This window comes from Felis catus, chromosome B1 (assembly GCF_018350175.1).
Source record: "Felis catus isolate Fca126 chromosome B1, F.catus_Fca126_mat1.0, whole genome shotgun sequence".
Taxonomy (NCBI): Eukaryota; Metazoa; Chordata; class Mammalia; order Carnivora; family Felidae; genus Felis; species Felis catus.
The window spans coordinates 198,303,472-198,317,761 of NC_058371.1; the positions used below are offsets into that span (position 1 = coordinate 198,303,472).

Genomic DNA, 14,290 nt, shown 5'->3' on the forward strand with positions numbered 1-14,290 from the left:
AGTTTTATTTAATGCAACACATTTTTTCTGCCTGTGGCTCCGTAGTCACACGTGGCTCAGAGCCCTGGGAGGGACCACGCCTGTCCGAGGTGGATCTGAAATTCTCCTGCCTGGTGACTCCCGCCCCCGCCCCCCGCCTCTCCCTCCTGAACTGCTCTTCAGTGGCCTCCTTGTGCCATCTGGTCCCCCTCGCCCTTTTCTGCACAGCGGGCAGCCTTTCGTGTTAAAACAAATGGGAGGCTTTTCTATTTAATAGTATCTCTGAGTCCACCTCGAGGCCTGTTGCGGGTGCTGTAGGCAGAGAGGGAGGGCACAGGAGGCTGCGGGCCACACAGGACAGATTCCCACGCGCCCTCCTGTCTGTGTAGTAAGACCCAGCAAGTTCCCGGTGCAGGTGTCCGTTGGGCGAGGGCATGAGACTGGGGAGGAATCGGGTCATGCCTGGTGCACCTGTTACAGAGAGGGGTGGGGTGAGGAGACCCGCCCGCCCAGTGCTTCTCAGCCTTTATTCATTGCCACCGCATTTTATTACCGCAGACAGCCCAGGAAGCCGTTTGTGTACTGTGTCTTGTTTTATGCACAAAAAGAAAGATTTTTTCGGGGGAGGAGCAGTTTTGTCTCCCAGGGGAGGTATCCGGTTGTCAGGACGGTACCCGTGTCTGGGAGGTCCAGCAAGGACGCTGCTGAGCCCAAGCGTCAGTCATGCTGAGGGCCGGGGCGGGGGTCGAGAATGCCTGCGCCCACCTTCCTTCCCCCCCCCCCCCGCCCCCCCATGCTTCTCCTGTGAAGAGGGGCGGGGTCCGATGAATAGCCGTCCAACTGGGTTTCTCCAGGCCTGTTGTTGGTGCCGGCGCAGCGCGTCTCCTGCCCCAGGCCGAAGGGGTGGTGGGAGCGGGGACGCCGGGCCCTCGTTCAGAGCGCCTTCTTTCTTCCCAGATGCGCACCGGCTCCACCACGTCAGCAGCCTGGCCTGGCTGGACGAGCGCACGCTGGTCACCACCTCCCACGACGCCTCTGTCAAAGAGTGGACAATCACCTACTGAGGAGCCCCCTCCCGTGGACGGACCGAATCAGGGACTAGCGCCTAACCGCAGCAGAACACGTCATTTCTCTAAATCTCTCTGTCGTGCGCCCCCCGCCCCCGCCCCGCTCCAGAGGGAGGGGCCTTAGCTCACGAGCACCCGCGTCTCGTCTCTGCAGGGTGTTCCTGTCTGTACACGTCCTTCTGAAAGCTTTAGACAGTGACCGTTTGCACATGAAAAATAAAGCAAGCACTTAAACAGCGTGTGGAGCGTAACTAAAACCCACCACCCAGCCCACCCCAGACCGAGTGCAGAACATTCCAGAGGCAGAGCCTCGAAAGCACACAGACCCGCTCGCCCACCCCCCCCCCCGGCCCCGCCCCCGCGGCTCTTGCTCTCTGTCCGCCACCTGCAGAGCGCCCCCTGCCGGCGAGGAGAGGGCGCGCCCCAGGCAGCTCAGCGAAGCCGGCCTTGTGTGTAGAGCAGGTGCCGCTCGGAGCCGGGGGGGCGTGCTGTGTGGTGGCCTCCACAGCGGACCTTGTGTTCACTGTCCGTTTTTGTGCTTGATTTTAAGAACGGAATTGCGGGATTTTTTTTTTTTTTAAGTGTATCTTAACTGTTGCCTGTCCGTGTTTACGGGCTAGGGCGCTGAGGGCGCCGCCTCCGGGTTTCAGAGCCCTTGTTAGCCGGACCCAGGTGTCTCGGCCCCCGTTTGCTCTCCCGCTCTGATGTGTTCCTGTCTTTCTTTCCCCCTTCTGCCCTCAAGAGCAAAGGTTAATTTAAAGGCAGAGGTGAAGTCACTGTAAACTAACCTGTTATGGTTTTCACCTTTTTTTTTTTTTCAGTGCAGAAATTAAAAGTAAGTATAAAGCACGGTGATCTGTAGTTCTTTTGCGTGTGTCGGAAATTGCTGGTAAATGTCGGCCGAGAGCAATCGCCCCCTTTGCACTTGTGAAAACACTTTGAGCGCTTTAAGAGATAAGACCAAGAAGTGATTAAATGTCTTTCTCTTCACTGTGGATTGCTGACTCTGTGTGGTGGGGGGCCCGTGGGGGTGGGGACGGCGAGAGCTGTGCGGGACCTTTTGGTTTCGCCCTGGCCTGCACCCTCAGAGGGAGACCGTTCCGGAACCCGGATGGTTGGATCTACCCAGTGGTGGGAGAGCAGCCCCAGGGAAGGGGCCTCCTGGATCCTCTTCCCAGCTGCCAGATTGCTGTGTGACCTGGGCCACCTCCTCTCCCTTCTCTGGGCCTAAATGGATTATCTGTAAACTGAAAACAGTGGACCAGATGATCCCCAGATTTCACTGATTCTCAAGTGCTGGGGCAGTCTGTGACCTTTCTGGGGTTGCTTTCAAAAGTAAGGAATAGCGTGCGTTCAGATGTCGGAAAAAAAAACGAAATTCCCAAACACTCCTTTTAGTTGTGAAAGGTTATCTTCTTGGCTAGAAAGACATCGTAAAGCTGTCTAAATTGGTAGCTCTTTTGGTTTCATCATACTGCTTCCATATAGCTCATGTGAAAGGAAGAGAGAATTAAACGTTAAGTCTGTAATATCTAAAGCTGGGGCCACCACAAATCACAAAGTCCAGGAGTGTGGTTCATTCCTGTGTGGACTGGGGACGGGCTACTTTTCACTTCACATCAATGGGGAAATGGCGAATTATTCACTAAACAATGAAGATTAAGTTTGGTAACAATCTGAAAAAAATAAGATTGTGTACCTTGTTCTTACACCAGGCTAAATCAAAAGCAGATCCACATTTTTTATTTTAAACAACGGAGTTTCAATAATACTAGAAGAAATCCGGGGACTTTGTGTCCACACAGATATGAGTATTGCTAAGAATGAGAAAAACTATAAAGGATAAAAGAATGATACATTTGGCTGTAATTTTTTAAAGTGCACTGAAGCAGAAAAAACACAGTAAACATTTAAAAATACAGCAAACGCCACGCTTTATGCACTAGGCCCAAGGATGTGTACAGTTTTATGCTCGGTATAATTTTCCTTGAGCACACAGGATTTTTTTTTTTAATGGAAATTATATGTGCATACATGAAACCGTTTTAAAAATTTTTGATAGAAAACTGATAGAATAATGCATATAAAGTGACTACATTTATGGAAAAAGACCACAGGCTTGGATCTTGAAACCAAGGCTTTGTGGTCGAGAAGACACAAAGCTGGGAGGCAGGAGGGGCGTTCACCAGACAGCGCAGGGAGTCACCGCCTCAATTCCTCACTGGAGGCTTTGTGTTTAAAAAAAATTTTTTTTAATGTTTATTTTTGAGAGAGCATGAGCAGGGGAGGGGCAGAGAGAGAAGGAGACACAGAATCCAAAGTGGGATCCAGACTCTGAGCTGTCAGCACAGAGTCCGATGTAGGGCTCGAACCCACAAACTGTGAGATCGTGACCAGGGCTGAAGTCAGACGCTTGACTGACTGAGCCACCCAGGCACCCCTCACTAGAGGCTTTCTAAAGCAGAGCTTGAGTTGACCCAAGATCCCTACTCCTTTCAAGGAGGGACGCCTTCATACTGCACCCTGTAAGGGCTAGTGGGGGGCACTTTCAGGCAGAGGTAGGTAAGGGCTGTGTGTTCATCTCTGCTCCCACCCTGACTGCAGTGCAAGCAGCAAATAAACCCTTATTCCATCAATCCACTGATTTCGTGGTTACCACAGCAGAGCCTAGCCCAAGCTGACTTAACACAGAAACAAAGAAAGACCTGCGTATCGGGGCTGTTGGTGTCTGCATCAGTTTCTACATCTGTAAATTGGGGGTAATAATGGTACACACCTCACGGTTGTGCAGGGATTATGTGAGATACCCCACGTAAAGCCTACATCAGTGTCTGGCCCACAGTTAACGCCATAAATGTGAGACATTGTAGATGTAGAAGGAATTAGGAAATTGATTTGCAAGTAACACACATACAGTAGTTGGCACTGTGAATGCGGGGCACCAAATGAGTACCCACCTAGTGATAACATACAACAAATAGTGACCTGTGCCCCAGGAGGAGCCCACGTGAAGTCCAGGGGGAACTCTGAAGAAGGAAATCAGGGCAGGCTTCCTGGAGCAGGTGGTCTCTCGAGGCTGGGAAGGGGCTTTCAGAAAGCTAAACAGGAAATCCGGCCGTGACTTTCGTGAAAAATACCCAAGACAGGGTTTAATATCATCCGGTGTTCTTGCTTGGATTTATTCATTTGTCCCTTTTACAGAGATAAACAATTATAAACCTCGCATTTAATACAAAAACCTCGATGTTTTTTCCCCATGTTCTTGCATTAAGTCCTAGATTTCTGGGAGTCTGCTGTTTTCAGATTTACTCCTGGCTATCATAATCCTGTCTAAAATCAGTAATTAGCAACTACTAGGGAACAGAAACTGAGGGAAGGGGAGGTTGTTTTCATAGGCTTACTGTAAGCCAGGATTCTGAGGGCCACGGGGCATAGAGAATCTCCTTAGAGGATGAGGGAATTGAGTACTGACAACACACAGGGTGGCCCGGCTAATCTGAAAGTACAGTTTGCCTGTGAAACTTTCTGAGCCAAAATGGCCAAAAGCAAAGAAGTAGTTACCATTTATTTCTACAGAAAACTTTTTTAGCGTCCCCAGACCCCCAAATGAAACTTCTCTAAGGCTTTTCCGATACTTTCGGGCACACCTTGCTCACAGACGCACACGACAAGTCGGGATGCCGCCCGGAGGCTCACAGACAAGGTGCCAAGCCGGCGGCTTGACAATCAAGGGCTGAGTGTGGTTCCCGGGGAAGGCGCGGGGGGGCGCTGCCTCTGCACCGGCTCCCCTCGCTGCAAAACCAGCTCCGACCGCTCCTTTTGCTTTTCGCCATTTTTCACAAAAGTGCAAATCCTCTTTGGACTTCTTCCAGCTAGTGAAAACAGGTACCAATGTAGGTCTTTCGTAAAAGCGTCGTAGGAGCTTTCGTAGGAGCGTCACGCAAAGTTTGGAAAAGCGAGGGTTACCTACCTGTATGTGCGTTCCACTTGAGGTGTAACTTTGGGGCCACCCAGGTGCCTTCCTGCTCAAGGTAAAGAACTCGTCACCACAGAAGTGCCCTTTCTAAGTGACTCGTCATTTATGAGTTTACTATCATTTCTTTCTTTTTTTTTTTTGGTTAATGTTTGTGTATTTTTGCAAGACAGAGAAGCAGAGCATGAGCAGGGGAGGGGCAGAGAGGGAGGGAGACACGGAATCCAGAGCAGGCGCCAGGCTCTGAGCCATCAGCACAGAGCCTGACAAGGAGCTCGAACTCACAAACTGCAAGATCATGGCCTGAGCCAGTGGCACCCTTAATTGACTGAGCCACCCAGGTGCCCCATCATTTAGTTATTTCTTGGTTTATCATCATAGTAATAATTAAAATCAATACTTTGGTTAATTATTAATGACTATTAATTATAAATTAATATAGTGAATGCAATTAATTCTTAATAACGGACTAATTTTGGGTTTTTAGTAGATTTCTTTTTTTTTTTTTAAGTTTTTTTGAGTGAGAGAGAAAGAGAGAGAGAGCAAGGGAGGGGCAGAGAGAGAGGGAGAGGGAGAATCCCCAGCAGGCTCTGAGCTGTCAGCGGGCTCGAACCCATGAACTGTGAGATCATGACCAAGAATAGAATGCTTAACCGACTGAGCCACCCAGGTGCCCCAATAACTGACTAATTTTGAAAGGAAAAAAGAATCTTGGAAACAACCGACCCAGTAGGTCCCGGGATGTTAGAAATCCCGTGTGAAGAAGGGAAGCGTATAAAATAACATTTTTGTGCCTGAGCCAGACTAGCTCCAGTGACCGTGAATCGAGCCTTTTGATTTGGATACCGCTGCACTTCGTGATTGCGTTTATCTGTTCTGGTACCTTCTATGCCATAATTAAAAAAAAAAAAATGAGGAAGATGAACACTGTCTTGCCCATCAGACTCGTGTCTCACAGGTAAATGGCAACCATGATGCCTGGAGGGGAGCCGCTCAATCATTCACATCACAAAGCGGATGATCTTCCCAGCCTGGTGGGGGAGTTCACGCTCTGTCCCATTTTCAGGCGTGCGGACTAGATCTGGGGGGCAGTTGGTTTGCAGGATACAGGACACAGAGTGACCGAGCTGGCTGCCAGACAGGCCTCGGGCCCCGCTGGATGCCCCAGAGGGCAGGTCCCCCTGCTGCTGTGGAGCAGGTCAGATGGCAGGGACCACTGTGAGCGGGAAGGGGAGAGACCTCGTGACTTGCCTGGGGGCGCAGCAGAGCAAAGGAGGCGCTGTTGGACCGATTAGGCTCAAAGCAAGCAGACCAGAGACGCAGGAGTGCATTTCCAGGACCCACGTCCAACATCAGACGCTGATTAGAAGAGCTGTTAGGCCTTCGATCTGCCGCCCACCTCCTGAGGGGTCTGGGACAGGCTAAGTGTCCACGTTCAGCCTCTGGGTATAGGGTGGGCGTGGGGGACGCAGGGAAGCCAGATTTGGGGGGGATTTGTATTAATAGGGCTATTGAGGGAAGAATGCAAGGAACTATTATTAAGAACTTAATCCAGGACTTGTGTTCTTGTGTAATAAACAAATTAGCTTAAACTAGTAGAGCCTTCACCAAAGGTCATGTTGTGTATCCCCTTGTTTCCCACCCCCACAAAAGATTGTAAGAAATGCCGCTGGAACCATCGGCGTGGCCACCTGGGGAGCAGCATCATTTCACAGGTGGACACAGACGCCATCTTACTGGCAACTGAATTATGACCATCAACTTGCTCTCTAATGATCTGGGCATAAGTTAGACTTCCCGGCATCCCGAGGATCGTAAGTCTGAGACGTGTTATTTTTTTTAGCAGACTAGGGAGTGGGGAGGTCCCACTTCTGACTGCTCCAGGAGAGCCACAAGTGGCCTTGTCTTCCGCCTTTGTGCTCACCTGGGTGTCCTCTGTGCTGCATGAATGCAGGTCGAGCCTGTGCCCCGAATAACTTCTATCTTTGATTATTAACACCTTCTTTAATTCACTCCTTCTTCCTCCCTCCCTCCCTTTCCTTCCTTCCTTCCTTTCCTCCTTTCCTCTCTCCCTCCCTTCTTCCTCCCTCCCTCCTCTCTCTCCCTTTCCTTCCTCCCTTTCCCTCCTTCCTCCTCTCCTTCCTTCCTTCCTTCCTTCCTTCCTTCCTTCCTTCCTTCCTTCCTTCCTTCCCTCCCTCCCTCCCTTCTTCCTGCCTTCTTTCCTTTCCATTATAGCATCCAACTCATTGCATATGGGAAGAACACTGATAATAGATGAAGGTTGCAAAATAACTGTCTGTCTAGATGAAGCTAGTATTCCAGGTCTGGCCAAATTAAAAAGCCAAAACCCACAATCTTCGGTCTGGGAAGCGCCTTTATCAGTGTGTTACCTTAGCTACAAGACGCAAACACGCTTCTGGGTTTAGCCGGGATGTCCTATAGAAACAGCACGCATTCACTTGCTGACACACAGATGTACCAAATCTTTGGCTTCTGCTGATAACGCTTGTAAAATCTCTGAGCGGTCGTTATCGGTTTCAGTTTTCCAGTCTTGCTTTTGACTGGAGCAAGTTTCTCCCCGGCAGATTTAGATTTGCTGCCTCCACTTGGTACCCACAAGGTCAACACCAGCCGTCCAGCAGACCGCGCGCTCACATCACGCCCTCTCGGCCTCGGCATTATTCACAGTTTGCCCGGGACACCGCTGTGTTGGGCTGGACCAGCCTGTCCATCTGGGGAGGTTTGGTGATGTTTGTGGCCTCTACACCCTAGATCCCGGTAGCTTCCTACTTCGGTTGTGATGATCCCAAGTATCTCCGGTCCCTGCCAGTTCCGACAAGAGCTAGGGATTTCATTTTGAAAGAGCCAGGGATCTGTTGTTGTTGTTGTTGTTGTTGTTGTTGTTGTGGGCAGAAGAGCTTTATAACTCCGTGATCCTAGTGGCTTAATTCTCTTAAAGAGAGCACGAACGAGATATTGGACTTCTTCCTTTTCGTTCAAAGTCCGCTCAATTATTTATCCATTTGTGTATTCAACTAAATATTCATCGATCATTACGTACAAGGCAACACATCCAGCTTTGGGGACATACTCAGCTTTGAGGGAAGCCAGACAAGGTTTGTCCTGTTTCACTGGGTTTCTAGAGAAGTGGGAGAGAGTGTGAGGGAGGAGTCCTCTGGTAGACGACACACAGGGAGCTGTGGGGCCCGAGGGAGGGACGTGAGGCCCGGCCCGGCGGGTGGGGTGGGTGGGGGTTACCACCCACCTTGCGTGGACAGAGCCCCGGCTCTTTTGCTAAACCCACGTCTCCGTCCCCCCACCTGCCAACAAGTGGAAGCCATTCTCCCATTTCTGGAGAAGACCTGCTCGTGTCTCCGGTCTCTGCGGCCCCTGATTGCAGTGCTCAGCTGAAAACAGCAGAGAGCAGCTTGAGATCACGCCTGGGCCACGGCTGAGCCAGCCTGCTGAGGTCACCGGAATCCGGGAGGGTGACCGGCTCCTGGCTGAGAGACCGGGGAAGCAGGGCATTGGCCAGCAGGACAGGCAGGCCCTCCTTCCCACACCCCTGCCAGTGTGCCAACACGAAGCCCTGCCTCCTGGCCTTCTGACCTCAGACAAGCTGGCTGAGTCTGTGCTGAAACGGCCAGAGTTGGCTAAAAGAGCCAGTTTTTCTATAACCGGCCTTTATTGTCAGACCTGCTGGGCACAGCAGGAGGAAGGCCATCTGTCTCACCTCCTGCAAGCCACCTCCTTTGTCACGAGCATGGGGAAATGGCTTTGCAATTAGCTTAAGGTGAGTGGAAGGGACAGTTGTTCCTCGTAGGGACAACCCAAGGTCCCAAGCGTATCCCTTTTTATCAGCAATTAAGTGGACATTACTCTGGCTCGTGGTCGGGGTGAGCTAGGGCTTGGCTGATGGGGCACAGTGGCCTGGCTTCTCACCTTCCTACCCCCCCATCAAAGCTTCGCCGCTCTCAGCTTCTCGAAGTTCTAGGGCACAAGCGGTAAATTGCAAACATTTGTTCCAAAGAGGTGCTAAGGGGTGGTAGAAATTTAATTTTGCAATTCTCCCCCCTTCCCCAAATCACTTAGCTGGCATCTCAGTGTTAACAAGCTTGTCCCCACTTGCACCCTTGCAAGAAAGGGTCAACTCAAAGGAATGTGTCTGCTCGCGTAATGGGGCTTGTGGCTAAGTAGGGTTTCTCAAAGTGTGGTCCAAGACCACCTGCGTCAAAACTCCTTATACAAACATGGATTTCTACTGTGTGGTAATGTCTGCTGGCATTAGACACGTCTTGCCTTGGCAGCCCATCGATCCCACGCCCAGGTATGAACAAGAGGATGGGAGTCTACGTCCCGCAGAAGACACGGGTAAGAACACTGGAGCAGCACTCTTCCAAAGAGCCTCAAGCCTTGGGTGCCCACCCACAGAAGAATGGAGGGACTCGTGGTTTGTCCACCCTGGGCGATGAAAGTGAACCGACTACCTTTCCGGGGAACAACCTGGAATCCATCTTGTAAACATACCGTGGAGCAGGAGAAACGAGGCGCAAAGGCGTGAATATGAGATGGTTTCCTTTATACGAAATTTAAGAACAAACTAAGCTCGGGGCGCCTGGGTGGCTCAGTCGGTTGGTTAAGTGTCCGACTTCAGCTCAGGTCACAATCTCGCGGTCCGTGAGTTTGAGCCCCGCGTCGGGCTCTGTGCTGACAGCTCAGAGCCTGGAGCTGCTTCGGATTCTGTGTCTCCCTCTCTCTGTGCCCCGCCCCTCTTCATGCTCTGTCTCTCTCTGTCTCAAAAATAAATAAACATTTAAAAAATTTTTTTTTAAAAAAGAAGAATGGACTAAGCTCATCTATGTTGACAGTATAATGGTTACCCAGCATGAGGGTAGGGATTATTGAAGGGAGGGAGCGTATGGGATTTTGGAACTGTTCTATATCTGGATATGAATGGTGGTTAGACACGTATATACACATGTGAAAAACGTATACATGCAGGTATATACGTTGGTGTATTATCTGTACGTAGTATACCATATGTATACCACGGTACATATATAGCACATATGCACATATACCCTACATGCACAGGTGTATACATGTGCATTGAGCTCGTGCTTACGAGTGACAAACTTTAATATGTTTTGCACACACGCACGCACACACGCATGCACTTCTCAGCCTCGTTCCAGACCTACCAAATCTGAATCTCTTGGTGCGGACCCTGGTAATCTGCATTTTGTGTGTTTGCTGGTGTTGATGCACAGCGAAAGTTGACGACCAGCATGGCAGGCTGGTCACACACCAGACCCCATTTCCCATCTGGGTTAGATGATTACAAGATTTTTTTCAGAGGTCGAGTGTTAGGGAATAAGACTGGTATGAGATTTCTCACCTGAAAATCGGGTGCTGGGGTCCTGTGAACCCAAGACTGTCACAGGCTCCACCCAAGACAGAAGCCCCACTCTCCTGGAAACGCAGACTGGCAACTCTTTTCCACTTTTCCTTAAAAATGGAACACTGACACCAACTGTTTCCACCCTTCTCTTAGTGGAGAAAGATGTATTTTAAACTCATAATCAGTCTATACGTGATTTGGTATTCTTTCCTCTTCCCTCTGCCTGCCACATAAACCCCATGTTCTGTGTTATTAACAAGAGGCAGCAGGTAACATTTCTCAAGGACCTAGAATACGCAGGGCTATCTTGTTTATGTGATCTCATTGGATCCTTAAAGCAATGCTCTGAGCAGATCTGAGGCTCCAAAGGATGAAGCAACTTTGCAAAGGTACACAGCAAATTGGTAGTGTCGCTGGGATCTGACCCCAATGTGTCCAGCCCCACCAAAAACCTGCCGTCTCTTTGGCGGGAAGAGTCTATCACGAGGATTCCAGTGCTGTTTTTGTTTAACGTACAGCCGTAAGAATTCATCTTTGTCATTAAAGGCTGTAAGTAAACACTCCTTAATATCTGCATCGTATCGGACAAGTGGATGGCTATACCATAATTTGTTTCGTGATTCCCCTGATATTCACTCTGTTTCCATCTTTGCCAGTGCAGATGTCCTGATGAACGTGTTTTAACATCAGTCATCGCATTTGTGATTCTCGCTCGGGACAAATGGTCACAAATGGGATAACTATAACAAAGACTATGCACATTTTTCAAGATATAGGAACGATTTGTCCACACTGCTCCCCAGAAACATTCTTTTCATTTGCATCGCTCCCAACAGTGAGGGGATGCCTGTCTCCCTCCACCCCTCACCAACTTTGGGAACCATCACTCCAATTTAGCCAATATGGATTTGCACTCGTGACGTTGACCATTTCTGATAGACTCATTATTTTTGCTTTTCCTTATATGAATCTCTAGCCTTTGGAGCGTCAGTGTGAGCTCCTGACATATCTCAAGAAGTTAATACTGTTTCATATTCATGGGTTATTTTTTGTCTTCCAACTTCATTTAGGTTGCTTTCTGGTAAAAAGAGTTCAATCTTTATGCAGTCAAATTTACCAATAAATGTCATGATTTTTTATTGCTTCTAAGCTAAAACAATCTTGGGAAATTTATTCTCAAATCAGAGGAATATTTACCTTTAGGTTCTTCTGTGTTGTATTTCACTTTTTTTTTAATGTTTATTTAATTTTTAGAGAGAGAGAGAGAGAGAGAGAGAGACAGAGCAGGAGTTGGGGAGGAGCAGAGAGAGAGAGGGAGACACAGAACTCGAAGCAGGCTCCAGGCTCCGAGCTGTCAGCACAGAGCCCTATGCGGGGCTCGAACCCACAAACTGCGAGATCGTGACCTGAGCCAAAGTCGGACACTCAACCAACTGAGCCACCCAGGTGCCCCCAAACATATCCTATTTACTGATACTTACATAGATGGTAAATCTACAAAGGAAGGCAAAGGAATGATCAACAGAAAAATTAGGATAGTGCTTTCTTCTTGGGAGGAGGGAAGTAAGGTGTTAGGAGAGGCACATGGGGCCTCTAAAGCATTGGAAATATTCTATTGCTTCACTTGTGTGGTAGCACATTAGCTATCTATTGGTAATAACAATATTTTCCCGAATTTAGCAGCTTAAAAACATATATGCCTGTTATCTCATGATTCTGTAGGCCTGGAGTCTGGGCAAAGCTTAGCTGTGTCCTCTGTGGGGCTACAATCATGGTGTCGACTGGGGTTGTGGTCTCATCTGAGGCTCTATTGGAGAAGGGTCTCCTCCCTTGCTCATGTGATTGTTGACAACCCTCAGATTCCTGAAAGCTGCTGGTGAGGGCCTCAGCGTCTCTCTGGGTATGCGCTGGAGGCTGTCCCCAGTTCCCGGCCTTGTGGCCAGCTCACAACACATCATTCTATGGAGGTTACCATCTTATGTAACATAATCACACACATGCAATCCCATACACCCCCTCACTCTTGCTATATTCTCTACGTCCAGAACCAGGTCGCAGGTTCTACCCATGCTCAGGGGGAGGGGTCACACGAGCACATGAAAGCCGGATCATGGGGCCCCCTTAAGAGTCTGTCAGCCCCAAATGGTACACAGGTAGACATTTAACTATTTGTTAAAGTGTGGGTGTATGGATAATATTTGTAACCCTATAATATGTTTCGCAATTTAAGATTTTAAGAACCGTAAAGCCATTTTTTTGATAAATCAGTTTGGATCTGAGTGCGCCCAGGGATAGCCAAGCAAAAAGAATCTCATGGCCTTAGGTAACTGAATCTAAAAGGAAGTCTGGAAGTGATTCAAGAGCTCAGGAGGGCTGACTTTTCCTTTTGAGATACTAGAAGTTGCTGGGAACTCAGAAGGCACTCTGTATTAGACCTGAGAATTTTTGAATGGCTTCAAAATTACGTCAATGCCTAATTTTTATTTGAAAACAAGAAAATTGTTTTAACCTCTGACTAATTTGAAGAGAAGTGGCATTTTTACAGTACCTACCATGGGCACAGACCATCTCTCCGAAGGTCGAATCTTCTCTAATATCCCTTACTAAAATTTGGTAGCTGTGTTCACTAACCTACCTCACCCCTCGTGCTAAATGTCTTCTCAGGTATTTCATGGTTTTGTTGCTGTTATGAATGGGATCTTCGTTTTTAAATATGATTTCTGCTTCCTGTTTTAAATATGATTTCTGTCCCTGCTATTCACCAGGAACATGACTGAATTTTGGACACGCACCAACATTTTTGTCAAGTGACTTTGTTTTTAAACAAAAGCCTTTGTGAAATGGCTAATGACTATGCTCTCATATTCATTTCAATTTCTATTTTCTTAGGTTCTCTAGGTACACGATGGTGACATCCAGGAATCCTGGCATTTTTGCCTCCTCTTTTGTGGCTGTAATCCTGATCTAAGTCTCTTGGGAGCAAAGTTCCTAAAAACCCTTAACCTTCAGGGGTGCCTGGGTGGCTTGGTGGGGTAAGCATCTGACTCTTGGTTTCGGCTCAGGGCATGACCTTATGGTTCGTGAGTTCGAGCCCTGTATCAGGCTCTCTGCTGTCAGCACAGAGCCCGCTTTGGATCCTCTGTCCCCCCTCTCTCTCTGCCCCTCCCCCACTTACACCCTCTCAGTGTCTCTCTCAAAATAAATAAATAAACTTAAAAAAAATGTTAACCTTCAGAGTCAGATGAACTCAAGACTGTCAGCAACTTTCTTGGGCAAGTCACTTACCTCTCTGTGCCTCGGTTTCCTCATTTATAGCCTGGGGCCATCACACACTCTACCTCATTGGGTAATTGTGAGGATAAGATAATATCTTTTTTTATTATTATTATTTTTTTATTAAAAAAAATTTTTTTTAATGTTTATTTATTTCTGAGACAGAGAGAGACAGAGCATGAGTGAGGGAGGGGCAGAGAGAGAGGGAGACACAGAAAACCCGGGCGGGCTCCAGGCTCTGAGCTGTCAGCACAGAGCCCGTTATGGGGCTCGAACTCACGAACTGCAAGATCATGACAGGAGTGGAAGTCGGATGCTTAACTGACTGAGCCCCCAGGCACCCCTGACATCTGCATCCTTTCAAGGCTGCCTAGGTGATTGTAACGGCCAGGGTTGAGAATCGCTGATGGCCCCAGTGTGGCACTGACATTTCAGACAATAATCATGGAAGCCCACATTCCAGATGAGTTCAAGTACATCCTCCCTTTCTTTGCCATACATTAATTCATCCTTGCTGACTGCGCTGATTAATTTTACGTGCCAACTTAGCTGAGCCACCGTGCCAAGATATGTAGTCAAACGTCCTGGATGTTTCTA

At 48.6% G+C, this 14,290-nt stretch overlaps 1 protein-coding gene across 1 annotated transcript in view; it reads left to right on the top strand.

Moving 5' to 3' along the window:
• The window catches only part of WDR1 (WD repeat domain 1), a 44,715-nt gene extending 42,674 nt beyond the window's left edge, over positions 1–2,041 (top strand). The window contains exon 15 of the mRNA XM_023253311.2: positions 937–2,041. Within this exon, the coding sequence (XP_023109079.1) occupies positions 937–1,043 (107 nt within the window). The 3' untranslated portion in view covers positions 1,044–2,041. The remainder of the gene's footprint in view (positions 1–936) is intronic.
• Positions 2,042–14,290: the final 12,249 nt, after the last annotated feature.